We start from the raw sequence: 14,895 nt of genomic DNA, 5'->3' as shown, positions 1-14,895 counted from the left end.
GTCGGTCCATCTAGTGCGGGGCCTTCCCACGCTGCGTCTTCCGTTACGTGGTCGCCACTCGAGAACCTTTCTGCTCCATCGGCCATCGGTTCTGCGAGAAATGGGTACGCCCACTGCCACTTAAATCTGGCATCAGAAATGAGATCCGCAGGAGAACTAAAGTTGTCGACATAGCTCAGAATTTTACTCGTAAGGTTTAAATTATTAACCAGTTGTGTTAGACATTGAAAATATTGAAATAGAACCATATCAACTTTAATCGGTTTAAAGTAATGTCATGACTTTAGTGGACTGTCTTGATAATTAAGCCCGTTACATAGCGCAGTGAGTTCTAATGTTAAGTCTTGATCAAACGAGAGTATTAGAAATAGTAAGCGAAGGACATAGAAAAGTTAAGTATGTACAATTATTTTTCCCTTTATACCATCGTTATAGCGAAGATTTTAAAGATTTTAATGCAATAATCACTTTTTACCCCAAAACTGAAAACTTACCTAAATAGGAACTTCATTACATTTTTTTTTATTTCTTTTCCGCACACACTCACATATTTTAATTCTTATTCTTACTCAAACGATATAATGGCAAAGACAAGAAAACCGTATACGTCAAGCGTAAATAAATCCTCAATAAATATTAGTCTTCTGTCATCTATCAAAGACATCAAAATGTCCAAATATCTGTACAGATTTTCTAATTTAAATACGTGAGCTCGGCTTTCTTTCCAAGACCTACAATTACCAGCAGCAGTGATGAGCACTCAATCCGGTGATGCCACGCAAGACAATTTAGTGTATAGTGAATATAGTGATGGGATGGTGATGTCGAATGTGCCTTCCGACCTGGATAACATACTTCAAGAGTTAGGAGAGTTCGGGCCGTATCAGCGGGGGATTTACTATTTAATAGTGTTGCCCATCATGTGTAGTGCGTGCTGGATGTCGCAGTTTTACTTTAACGCCGGTCTTACGCGTCACAGGTAAATACAATCTAATTCTTCTGGAATCTGTCCTTGACATCTATCAGAAAGGTCCCTATTACAGCGTAATCAAAATTTATAATAAAATACCCATCTCTTTAAAAATAATTGAGAAACCCAATATTTTTATAAACTCTTTAAAATTCTTACTTATAGACGATGATATTTGAAATGTAGCCACAACAATTTAAATAACAAATTGTAGATTTATATTAAGATTTAGTTAATATTGTAAAATACAATAAAATTGCAAAATATGTAATTTGCTATGTCCTAATCAGGGTCCATGAGATACTGTAACTTTATTTACAACAATTGTATATTGATGAATACCATGGTTGCAATAAAGTACAAAATAAAGTAAAGGTACATTAAACCTTTCTGAGAATAATTAATTTCAAATTCAATTTATTTATTTGCAAGACAACAATGGCCTATAATTATTTATTTACACAACATATTCCTTACAGCTGGTTTCTACACTACGCCTTGCCTGTATCGTAGGTAATTAAATCAAAAGAAAAGATTACACATAATGCGTGAAATTACACAATAGCCTAAAAACTAAGTGTTAGTGGCACAAAAACAGAAAACAAATAGTAGTAGTAGTAGTAGTAAAACTCTTTATTGTACAAAAATAAACATAAAACACGAGAAAAACGCATCATTTGTACAAATGCGAACTTATCCCTTAAGGGATCTCTTCCAGCAAATAGTATAGCAAAACAACCAGTCGAACCGATAGCATTTTTAACCCCTTTTTGGGGTGTCTGTGGTATCGTATAGCTCTCCAATGGATGGACCGATTTCGATGCGGTTTTTGTTACGTGAAAGCGAGTTTCCTTACGGTGCATTCTTACCTATGTTTGATAGACATCCAGCAGTTTGAAGAGTAGGTACTTATCGTTTTCTAAATCATGTACCTAAGGCATATTTGGCATACAATGGATTTTTTGGCATATCCATAGCTTCTTTCTCCCATTTCTTTTGGGGTCGGCTCTCCGAATATTTTTTCACCATTCGGCTCTGTCACACGGGTCAGCTGGGATTTTCTTTGTCAGTCTTTGAAGGTTTCTCCACCAGGTTGCTTTTGGGCGTGCTTTAGGTTGTTTACCTATGTCAATATTTAATGAAAGAGAAATTGGAAAGAGGAATTAAAGTCTGTTGAAGACTCAATCGCTTCGGGTTGTTATGCTTTGCGCAGTCTTAGAAACGAACTGAATATGGAACAGTTAAAATTAGTATATTTTGCTCTCATAGAATCCAAACTTCGCTATAGCATAAGGATCTGGGGCAATAGCTATAAATATAATATGGACAAAAATGGCCTTTATTGCACAAAAAAAAGCTATCCGCGCCATGGTGCGTATACCGCAATGGGAATCTTGCCGGGAACACTTTAAGGAGTTAAAGATATTGACAGCTCCCTCTCTTTATATTTTAGTTCTCTTGACGAGTGTCGTGAAACATCGAGAGTATTATGAGTCACAGGCTGATATGGAATTAAGACTACAGTCGAGAACGAAGAATTTCCCTCTTACTGCAGCGTCGCGATTAGCGGTGGTGTCGCACACTGCTAGAGTTCAAGCAGTGAAGTTGTTCAACAAGTTGCCTATCGAGTTTAAATCTATGACATGTCACAAGAAATTCAAAGCGAAACTTAAATTATTTCTGTTGGAAAAAAAAAAATTACAGCGTTGACGAGTTTTAACTTTTATTATTTGACTTTTAATCATGATTCGACTATTGGCTATTTATTTTTGACATATTGTATTATTTTGTGTTCTATGGATTTTAATTATACAGTTTTATTTTATATTGTGATTATAGGCATTTTAATGAATATAGAAATTGTAAATGAAATTATTTAATTGTAAATCCGAAACACTACACTGCGCTCCAGAACAGGCATAGCTGACGTAGGAGAGAAGACCGCTACGCTGAAGTGGGACTGGGCAGGTCACGTCTGCCGCATGCATCCGGATAGGTGGGCTAGTATAGCCACCAAGTGGATGCCGCAAAAGAAGCGCGGACGTGGCAGGCCCAGGCGGAGATGGCGGGACGACATAGACACCTTCACTAATAACTGGCCGGAAACAGCTCAACAACGGGAGTCATGGAAATCAAAGGGAGAGGCCTTTGCCCAGCAGTGGGACACTACAGGCTATAAAAAAAAATGTAAATAGGCATGTTTTATTTAATAATGTAAACATTCAAACACAATGTATTATTGTATATGAATAAATAAAATGAAGTGAAAAATGAAATCGTTGTCCCAAATGTCCCGGCGCATGACATGTCCATACCAATGCAATAATTTAGCATATCTATAGCGTAGGCGGTTTTTTTATTTTACTTTTAATAGGTATGAATGATACGAGTGTAACTAGAGAACCCTAACCACAATCTTACACAATAACATAATTTAATCTCTGCGATCAGTGACTTCAATCCATTCATCATCATCATCATTTTATTCAATAACGATATTACATTGTGTTATTTCTGGGTCTCTATTGTTTGACATAATTATTGAAAGTCGTAATGTAATGATTGTCATATTATCATGTATGTATGTATGTATGTATGTAAACACTTTATTGTACATAAGACAGATTACAAACACAATAAAAGAACATAAATATATACAATGTACAAAGGCGGACTTATCCCTATAAGGGATCTCTTCCAGTCAACCTTTGAGCAATTGAGAATGAAACAATAAACAGATCAAGATAGACAAACGAACACTATGAACAGAAAGTAAATTATGGTTCAATTATTACAAACGTAAATAATTAAAACCTGTAATCTAGAATATAAAATAAACATATATATACAATACATATCCATATAAACACAAATATATACCCATAAATACATATATATACATATATATATATATATATATATATATTATCACAACTAAATAAATAATCTTAGTACTCAACTAAGTACAACACAAGTCATCAGAAAGCCACAACTTATGTAATCATTAGTCTTAATTTGGTTTTTCTCAGAAACGCGTAACTTTTCAGGATTGCCATAAAACAAACCTAACCTAACCTATCTATAGGATAACCTGAGGAAAATCCTGAAAAGTTAACGGTTTCAGAATTATGACTAATGATATATGACAATCATTAAATTATGACTTTCAATAATTATGTCAAACAAAGGGACCCCGTTATTTCTCGATATTACGAGCGTTGGATACCAAACATATTTATTTTGCGTCACGCATTGTTCTAATATCGATTTAATGACCGATCAGTTTAAAACGGAGATCTTAATGGTTATTTGTTGTGTAGAATAAACTCGTTGACGAGCTCGGCTTTTGATATATACTTGTTTATTATCGCACATTTTATTTATTTAATCGTATGACATTATTGTCTATGTGAAGTTGGTGGTGGAGGAATTTACGAAAAACTAAAAAAACGAACTTAGTACAAATTATAGGTAGGTAAGTGTAGAACCTTTTTTGTAGGAAATTTTATGTAGATTACTCATGTAATAGAACATTTTTTGCTACGGGCCACCGTTTAAGAATTATTTACGAAAAACTACCTCCCCCACCCGTTAGCTTCACTCCCACTCTCGGGTAATTTTAGTATCTTGTTTAATACACCATTCCCTACAACTATGCAAAAATTTGCTTATACACGAATTATTTCCCCTGTATTTCCTTCGTTTGGTGGCCTAGTACCTAAGCGTCATTCTAGGTCTGTGGTTGGTAATGAACAAGGTCGTGATTTGCTATTTATTACTGTCACCGTCGCATGCCGTTAAGTGACAAAATAACTGCAATTTCACAATACACTCGAGAGCAATTATAACGGGTAATTTTGTATAGAAATTACATAAATCAGCTCCGTGACAATTGATAATAAATATGCTGATATGCAATATGCAATATCTAAACCTAGAAATCCCTACTAACAGTGCTGATCTGATAACTTTTGTGTTAGTTTAAAACTAAAATCTCTGACTAATTTTTAGAGACGTCAAAGACGAACCCAAATATATTATGTAGATTTCGTATATGTAAGATCCTTCACAGCAATCGGGTAACGAAAAAAGTTTTTAGACCTTGTTTAAAAAATAACAAAAAGTTCATTTCTTTCAAAATCCGGCAAATAAGAATGGAGATAAAAAATTGAAGAACCGATAGCCGTTTGTCTTGTAATTCTGTAGTGCAAATGTAGGAATAACAGAGGAATAACGACTCAAAACTTATCAAAAATCGATGAAAACCGTGGGGAGCCCCTTAACCGAGAAGAACTTACAGACAGTTACTTTCGCATTTATAATATTAAGTATGGATTTCCTATCATGTAGCGCGTAGATTTCATTTATTGTTTATTTTAAATCTAAAATTAATTGAATATTTATCGGTTATTCACAAACCGAAATCAAAGATCAGCACTGTTTGTTTTAAGCTGGTATCATTATTTCTACGTTTGACATTTGTGGTTATCATTTTAGTCTACGCAATTAAAAAATAGACTAGTATGATGGGACTTCCGGTTCGATCGCCATCTTGATAGTAGCCTCGTGATTAATTTCTTTGTTTTTTGCTCATTAATATTGTTTAATGTGTAATATCGATAGCTTTATTATACAGTAATCTAATGTGGTAGTGTGCAGTGAATGGATAATTAAACATTTAACCACCATTCTGGAGTCAACGGCCGGTAGTCCACGTGCTTTTCGTAAAATCCAGCTATCGGTTTTACGAGACAACTACAACAACCACCGAACAACGTCGAGAGCATTTGGTATTTCTACCTCTAACCGTGTCTGGCTAGAGCCCTAGAGGCCCATAATTTTATTGTTTACCGTACACTGGCTATGGCCGATGGCCGATATGTTTGAATCAAGAAATATTTCGATCCCACGTGGATCCCACTTTGACGTTGGCGAAATCATCGACAAAAAAAAAAAAAAACCTGAAAAATTGAATTGACTAGTATGATATTTATGATTATGATGTATAATATGTTTTGGTTTAATGTAATGTAAAGCATAACCTACTTATTTATTTACTAGAATTTTATTGTTGTACTAAGAAAAATCGCAAACGACCTCCTGGTAGTTGTTTATTGTACTTTTATTTAAATTGACGGTAGGATCTAAGGATGTACATCGTTACGGTATCTTGTAAGGAGATACGTCTATTATATAATGAGTACATGCTTATGATTCTATTGTGCAATAATCTTACTAATCTTGGTGAACGAGTTAAATTGGATCAATTTTTTTATTAGGCTCAGTGGCATATTTTTTAGCCTGATACAGTCGTCAGATATATCGGATCAGCTAATGTGCTCAAAAATATCTGAAAATGCACTTTAACGTCTATTTTGCAAAAACCTTATAAATTTGCACTTAAGGGGCCCACTGACTATCAGTCCGCCGGACGATATCGGCCTGTCAGTTAGAACAAAAATTTAACAGTTCCGAACAACTGACAGGCCGATATCGTCCGGCGGACTGATAGTCAGTGGTCCCCTTTAATGTTAAATAACAAATAAAAATGTACTCGTCAAGTAAATTCATTCTTAGTATAAGTATGTTAACTCATGTAAGTGAATTGTAATATTCTTATGAGTAATAATTTTTTTTAAACCTAAACCTAGAATAGAATGGCATTTTTATTTAGTCACTAGCGACCCGCCCCGGCTTCGCACGGGTAGTTCAAGTCATTTACACAAAACCTTTACAAATTATACATATAAACCTTCCTCTTGAATCACTCTATCTACTAAAAAAAACCGCATCAAAATCCGTTGCGTAGTTTTAAGGTCTAAGCATATATAGGGACAGACATACCTACAGACAGCGGACAGCGACTTTGTTTTATACTATGTACAGTCGCCATCAGATATATCGGAGCGGACAAGGCGCTCACAAATATCTGAACACGTGTCTATTGTGAAGGCGCTAGAGTGCGTGTTCAGATATTTTTGAGCACCTTGGCCGCTCCGATATATCTGATGGCGACTGTACTGTAGTGATTAACAGTAGAAACCACTATAAACGTAATTATTAATAAACTACACAATACAAATCTACAATTAATCTAGGACAAACCTTGAATAAGAATCTCCAAATTTTCTCTTCAATCCATCATAATTGGTGCCGTTACATATGAGGAGTTCCCAGGTAGCAAAGTGACGTCAGCGACGTACAAGGGACCTCATAATGACGTCATTTATACGTCATAATGACGTAACGGACGTCATAATGACGTCATTTATACGTCACAATGACGTAACGGACGTCATAATGACGTCTAAATGCTACCTGGGTTGACCATGCTTGTTCTCGCGTCGGTAACATGAGTCCAGTGCATGAGTCATCATCAATTTGAATGCAGATTGAATCTATGACACTCACAAAATTGGTGTCTACTGCGGAAGAAAGGCAAGGCCGCGCGTCCCCAGAACAGGAAAATGTGCAATCAAACAGATACTTAGTAACGGACACTTCCTACTAATTAGAATTAAGTGAGGAAAATTGAAGTGCTAACTAGTAATTATAAAAAAAAACCTTTATTCTGGCGAAATAAACCCTATTTTTACATTAATTATTCTGCCAAACTGCAAGACAGTTTGTTACATACATACATACATACATATAATCACGCCTATTTCCCGGAGGGGTAGGCAGAGACCACGGATTTCCACTTGCTACGATCCTGACATACCTCTTTCGCTTCCTTCACTTTCATAACATTCCTCATACACGCTCGCCGGTTTAGAGTGCTCTTGACCTGGCCTTTCTTCAGGAAAGACAGTTTGTTGGCAGAATTAATATGTTACCTGAATATTTTAAGTGTAAATTGCCACTATTTGCTATCAAAAGGGTCATGTTAGGGGTAATTCATTGGCAGATCAGAGGTAAACTTGGTGTACCTCTCTATTATATACCTTTTGGCCTTAATATGATTTATAAATAGGTACATATAAATGAGTCCGCAATCGCGATGAATGATTAAGTATTTATATTTGACATTTTTTATTGATTTAAATTTATTGTGTGTAATTTTATTGATATTAAATTTGCACGTTTGCATACAAGCTAGATACATGAACTGTAACACAGTACATACATATATTGTAACATCAATATTGCAATTTTTTTTGGTTTTTCCTATGCAATAAATGAGTGTCAAACAAATAACGAGCACATCAAAGTATTTGTGTCAACTGTCAACACGGTCGGAAGTACTTCCAGTATCCTATTGATATAAAATCTTAAGGGGCCCACTGACTATCAGTCCGCCGGACGATATCGGCCTGCCAGTTGTTGGGAACTGTCAAATTTTTATTCTAACTGACAGGCCGATATCGTCCGGCGGACTGATAGTCAGTGGGCCCCTTTAAAGAATGTAAAGTCTTTGCATTGGTTGCAAAACGAATTGAGCGAAACGTGAGCTGTGGAATGTGGAATGACGGCGTTCCTACATGTTTTATGAGTAGATATATAATTATTTATCAAATTAATAAAACTATGTAAACGTACTGAAATAAGTATAATTAATTTAAATTTAAAATACATACCGAAATTTCGATCCCTTTATAGAGTTCGTGGTCAATGGGTGAAAATATATTATATTTACCGCTGTCAAAATTAGATGTGCTAAACTACCCCCCCCCCCCCAAATCCCATACAAAAATAATGAAACATATACTATATATTCTGCCGGGCTAGCACATGATTGGCGCGAGAGTATCTAATTCATACAGTTAGCAAAAGACGGGTAGTCTATCTCGCGGCGAGATACTGTGGCGCCAATCATGTGCTCGGCCTACTGAGGCTGGTTATTTATTATACGCAATATAATTAATCGGAATACTTGACCATGAGGATTTCATTCATAAAATGTTCATTTACCTTATTTCCTAAGGAAATGACCATATAAGAAGGATCCTTACAGTACAGACCGAGGTAACCTGGTGCCGTATGTGGGTCGCGGCCACTCCGTCACTCGATGGCTCGTTTTGCAACTTTGATCATCAACAGGAAATGCTATTGTGATTCGATAAAAGTCATTTAGTAAGAAATCTTTGTGTTCCTGTATGAGTAAATAAAGGTAGTAATGTATTTTTAGGGTTCCGTACCCAAAGGGTACACTATTACTAAGACTGGGCCGGACACGTATGTCGCAGAGATGATAGAAGATGGAGCAAGCGTGTCCTAGCGTGGAGGCCTCGCTTAAAAAGACCAGATCACAGACCTCCAACCAGATGAGAGGATGATATTAAAAAGATGGCGGGCCCACTCTGGAGGAGAGAAGCAGCAAATCGGGCTGATTGGAGGAGTTTTGGAGAGGCGTATGCCCAACAGTGGGCGCATACTCGCTGAGGAAGAAGAAGAAGATTACTAATACTCCGCTGTCCGTCTGTCTGTCACCAGACTGTGTCTCATGAACCGTGGTAGCTAGATGAAATTTTCACAGATGATGTATTTCTGTTGCCGCTATAACAACAAATACAAAAAAAGTACGGAACCCTCGGTGCGCGAGTCTGACTCGCACTTTGCCGGTTTTTTCGAATGCTATTTAGTTTTAATTTATGAAATACGCTGTAAAAGGTTCGAAGGGTTTTCATAGTTTTTAGGGTTCCGTAACCAAAGGGTAAAAACGGGACCCTATTACTAAGACTCCGCTGTCCGTCTGTCCGTCCGGCTCTCCGTCTGTCTGTCTGTCACCAGGCTGTATCTCATGAACCGTGATAGCTAGACAGTTGAAATTTTCACAGATGATGTATTTCTGTTGCCGCTATAACAACAAATACTAAAAACAGAATAATATAAATATTTAAATGGGGCTCCCATACAACAAACGTGATTTTTTTGCTGTTTTTTTTTTTCGTAATGGTACGGAACCCTTCGTGCGCGAGTCCGACTCGCACTTGGCCGGTTTTTTTATTTCATGAGTAACTATTGCGGTAACCGGAGACAATATTAGTTTTAATTTAGTTTTTTGCACCTCCTAATTAGTTAATTTAATTATGAGTTTCATCATGAGTTGTGATCGTCATGAATAAATATCTTTTATGTTTATCTATCTTTAAAAGCTTGGTCACTAATTGTATACAATACCTTTTTTACGAGTCATCTAAAATTCTACTTTTTCTACTATTATAATATAATAAAGCCTAAATAATTAAAGAAAATTAAGTAAGTATCCCAGTAGTACAGTCGCCATCAGATATATCGGAGCGGCCGAGGCGCTCACCAATATCTGAACACGCCTCTATTGTCAAGGCGTTAAGTGCGTGTTCAGATATTTTTGAGCACCTCGGCCGCTCTGATATATCTGATGGCGATTGCACAAAAGACATCAACGCGTGCATAATATACGAATAGGTATTACTCTTTAAATAGTCGCGCGTTGGTGTCTTTTACACTGGACCGCGGCGCCACGTGATTGGTCAATTTAATTTTAGTTGAGTAATCCGTTTCGAAATGAATATTATAGTTGAGTTGGGAGTCCATACATGAAAAGTACCCAATTACAGTTTGGTATACGAAATCTTAATTCAACCATTACAGTTGATGAGTAGAAAAAGTTACATTACATAACTCAACTTTAGCGGTAGGTTTTATGACACGAACGACACAAATTGGGTCTTTACATTTTATTTGTCCTTATTTATATGATCTGTGGTCCTTATCAAATACATATATTATAGCAACAACAACGTCCGCAATTGAAATAACACCTTTTATCATTATGATATAGTTGAAAATTGCGAGACACTAGACATTTAAATGATAGAGGAAAATCTAATCGTAATAAAGGGAAATAGTCCTTAATTACCATAAGGAAGTATTCAATTTGTGTTGACACAGTTTTATTTTACACGAACCACGAGTATCTCTTGTACGTGTTATTTAACTACACGTGACTACTCGCAGAAAATACCTAAGTAATAAAAATGTTAAGTGTGATGTTTTACAGTAACATTCCTAACAAACCACTTATTTTTTTGCAATATGGTTTAAGAGTCACACGATATATATATCGACACTCAGGGGCGTAGCTAGAGGATATGGTGCCCGGGGCAGTCACCAAATTTGCGCCCCCTGACGACTGACAAAAGTTTCCCTGCTGCTGCCTTTTTGGCGCCCCCCCTTGGATGGCGCCCGGGGCACTTGCCCCCTCTGCGCCCCCCCCTAGTTACGCCACTGTCGACACTACTTTGAAAAAATCTCGTATCTCGCACTACTACTCAAAGTTGAAAGGCAACCTCTGTATGCATCCCATGCATAAATAACAATTTTTTTCACATCAATTCGAAAAAGGGGTTTTTCTTCCCTGCTAGGAGGGATCAAAGTGGCACTTTTCTTCCCTGCTGGGAGGGATCAAAGTAACACTTTTCTGTTCTAGGATACTATTTTTACATTTTTTTGCACATTATTTTTTTTGCTTAAATAATATTTGTAACATCATAATTACCTCACAGGTGATGTGAAAAGCAGTATGTGTCGCATGGTAGCAAAATTATTTCCATCTTGGGCGTAACACACTTGAATCCCTCACTACGCTCAGGATTCTACTTTAGAATCCCTCATTATTCTCGGGATTCTATTATAGAATCCTTCACTTTGTTTAGGATTCAATGTACGCCCTCGCCGTAAATATGTCATTTTGCTCCCTTGTAACACAATCTACTACATTTTAATTGACAAAACAAGATACGAGTTTTTTTCAAAGTAGTGCCGATATATCTAGGAACCCGTAACTACTCGAATCGTTTAAAAGCCATTTACTTCTTTCGTTTCTTTCTTTCAAATTTTTCTTTAATCTACTAAACTATATCTTCCCCAGATGCGCAGTGCCAGAATGCGAGTCCCCACCGTACCAGTATGAGCCCGGCGAGTGGGGTTTCTGGGCGCTCGGGAGCCAGTGCGCGCGGCCGGCGCCCAGCGACGATGGCGCCTGCGCTCAGGGCGCCTTCAGCGCCAATCATACCGTGACGTGCGATAAACATGTTTACGGTAACAGTGATACCATTGTAGCTGAGGTGAGTTCAAATCTTTCATAGTCAGGCCTCTTAATTTCCTTAACTCTTAAAGTTTGATACCGTACCAGTATGAGCCCGGCGAGTGGGGTTTCTGGGCGCTCGGGAGCCAGTGCGCGCGGCCGGCGCCCAGCGACGATGGCGCCTGCGCTCAGGGCGCCTCTAGCGCCAATCGTACTGTGTCGTGCGATAAGCATGTTTATGGTACCAGTGATACCATTGTAGCTGAAGTGAGTCAATTAGCTTTCGTCGTGTATTTCGATTTTAAAAAGGCTTTCGATCGCGTAGACAACGACGTGTTGATGAGTAAGCTGGATGCTTTAGGCTTCTCGCCAAAGTTATTAGCTCTTTTCGCCAGTTATCTGCGTGATCGAAAACAGTATGTTCGACATGGGTGTTTTATTTCAGCTCCGTACCATACCAGATCTGGCGTAAGTCAGGGCTCGATACTGGGTCCCTTCTTATTTGGGATAATGATTAACGACTTGGAATCGGTCGTCAAGTATGCAAAATGTTTGCTATATGCCGACGACTTGAAACTTATTTATGAGGTTAAGAGTAGCGTAGACTGTGCCTCTTTGCAAGACGATGTTGCTTCGGTGGTCAACTGGAGTATTGCAAACAAGCTTCTTTTTAACACAGCGAAGTGTTGTGTATGTACATTCAGTCGTTCCTCTACCCCTCTTCTTGCCCAGTACACACTGGGGACCGAGACTATTGATAGAGTTTTCTCTGTCAAAGATCTTGGAGTGGTTTTTGATGAGCGCCTTACTTTTCATGAGCATATGCGGACACTCGCTAAAGGTTGTTTTCAAAAACTTGGGTTCGTGATCCGCAATGTCAAGGATTTCCGAGACACTGGGGCCATTGCGATGGTTTTCAACGCCTTAGTGAGGAGCAAGCTTGAGGCTTCATCTATTATTTGGAACCCGTACGAGTCCTCGTACGCCTTACTTCTAGAGAAAATCCAAAAGGCCTTTTTGAGATTTCTGTACAAAAAAAGATATGGGTACTACTCCTTTTTGTACCCAACAAAATTCTTACTAGGCTGCCTTGGATATAATTCTCTAGAGGTAAGGCGCAACAACATCTTGCTGACTACGGCTTGTCGCATATTGCGCGGTGACTCGGACTGCCCGGAACTGGTAGCTGGAGTCTTGAGGTTGTACGTCCCGGATATTCCTCGAGTCTGCTTGAGGCCGCGAACGCGTCCACTATTGTCTGTGCCGGCAGCGCGCACAGTATCGCACAGAAACTCGCCGCTCCTCCGCGCGTTATCGCTGCTCAATGCACTCCTGACATCAGCACCAGAGTGCGACTTGTTTTATTTTACTTTACTTTATTTTATATATATTTTGTATTTGTAATTTGTATACCTGTAACTAGTTTAATTATTCGGTGTATTGGCCTATGCTGTGATGCCGTGTAAATAATTTAAATAAATAATAGATTCGTAATAGACTGATGCGAAAAGTAGGAAATTCGCAACGAGTGGCGATAAATTAAAACACGACCGAGGGGTGCTTAAGGTGGTTCGACTAGGTTACCCAAAGCTTAAACCCCGCTAGATGGCGTCACTTTCGCAAATTTTCAGGTTTTATTTTTTTGTGGAATAGTGTTGGTATCTGTATACTTAAAAGTATGTTTAGCGCACTCTTTACATAAATATTGAACTATTATAATAAACATTGAATACTTCATTAGTGCAAAAAACACTTTTAAAGTCGACAGAGTGTTTCTGTCATGATATTTCCTACTATTACTCACACATGCAAACAGTGTTTCCGTGATGCTTGTAGTAGACAATTTCATGCAGTGTAAGTATGCTGCAATGGCGTTGCGGTATGTTCGTGGAAATACGTGCAAGAGGATTCGGGTTCGAGACTAGTACGTCAGGGGTACTTTTTTTTGTCCTTTTTGTGTTATCTTATGTTTCTTATACCTTTTATTCTTCGAATTCTTGTCCGATTCCGATATAACCGAAATATATTTCAGTGATATCGGAAACGGCTCTAACGATTTCGATGAAATTTGCTGTAAGGGGTTCGATCTAGCTAGGTCTTATCTCTGGGAAAACGAGCATTTTTGAGTTTTTACTTATGTTTTCTTTTTCTCCCAGATATTCAGTATTATTAATAAATTAGTTTATAACGTTTTATAAAAATATGTGACGTTCTGAACTAAAAGGTACCACATTGTCGGTTGTCGATTAGGTTGGTTTCATTTTGAAGCTTTATGGAAATATGACAACAATAAGTAGGTACCCGTTTGGTTGAAAACGCCACATATATTGAAAACCTGACTTTCACAAATCTCACCTTTTTGGGTTCTTCCAACTCAGAAAGGATGGAGAATACTGACGATTCTTAGTAGCACTAGCCCAAGGAAGTCCAGGTTTGTAAGTGTCAGGTATCAGTTTTTTTTTAAAGCGCTAAATATAGTTCTACAAGTAAAGCAATCCCTTACTGCCCAGCCTCTATAGTATTTTTCAAACTAGAAGGGTACGATGATAGATTTCATCTCCATACAATTTATAACCTAATAATGCCAAATGTTGCAAAATTATATTGAATTGAGATCTATCATCGTACCCTTGCAGTTTGAAATAGTTATTTACGATACAAGTGCGGAAAAGAGAAAATTCGAAACGAGTGGTGACAGATTAAAATACGACCGCAGAGAGTGTTTTAAATCGACACGAGTTGCGAATTACCTATTCGCACGTGTATCGTACAACGTTTTACAGTACATGTGGCCCTTTAAACTTTCGACATATGCATGAAAAGTGCTCTTTACGCACTAGGGCGAGAAAGTTGCACCATATGTACTGTAAAATACTTTTTAGTACATATGGTGCTACATATACGTTACCGCCCTAGT

General features: G+C 37.7%; 1 protein-coding gene across 2 annotated transcripts in view; it reads left to right on the top strand.

The window, feature by feature from the left end:
* LOC134744594 (organic cation transporter protein-like) overlaps positions 1–14,895 on the top strand; it is a 39,172-nt gene that overhangs the window by 7,745 nt on the left and 16,532 nt on the right. For both annotated transcript variants that reach the window (XM_063678454.1, XM_063678455.1), the window contains exon 2: positions 11,823–12,018. In XM_063678454.1, the coding sequence (XP_063534524.1) occupies positions 11,823–12,018 (196 nt within the window). The remainder of the gene's footprint in view (positions 1–11,822; positions 12,019–14,895) is intronic.

Source organism: Cydia strobilella, chromosome 10, assembly GCF_947568885.1.
Source record: "Cydia strobilella chromosome 10, ilCydStro3.1, whole genome shotgun sequence".
Taxonomy (NCBI): domain Eukaryota; kingdom Metazoa; phylum Arthropoda; class Insecta; order Lepidoptera; family Tortricidae; genus Cydia; species Cydia strobilella.
This window is presented reverse-complemented; position numbering and strand designations above follow the sequence as displayed.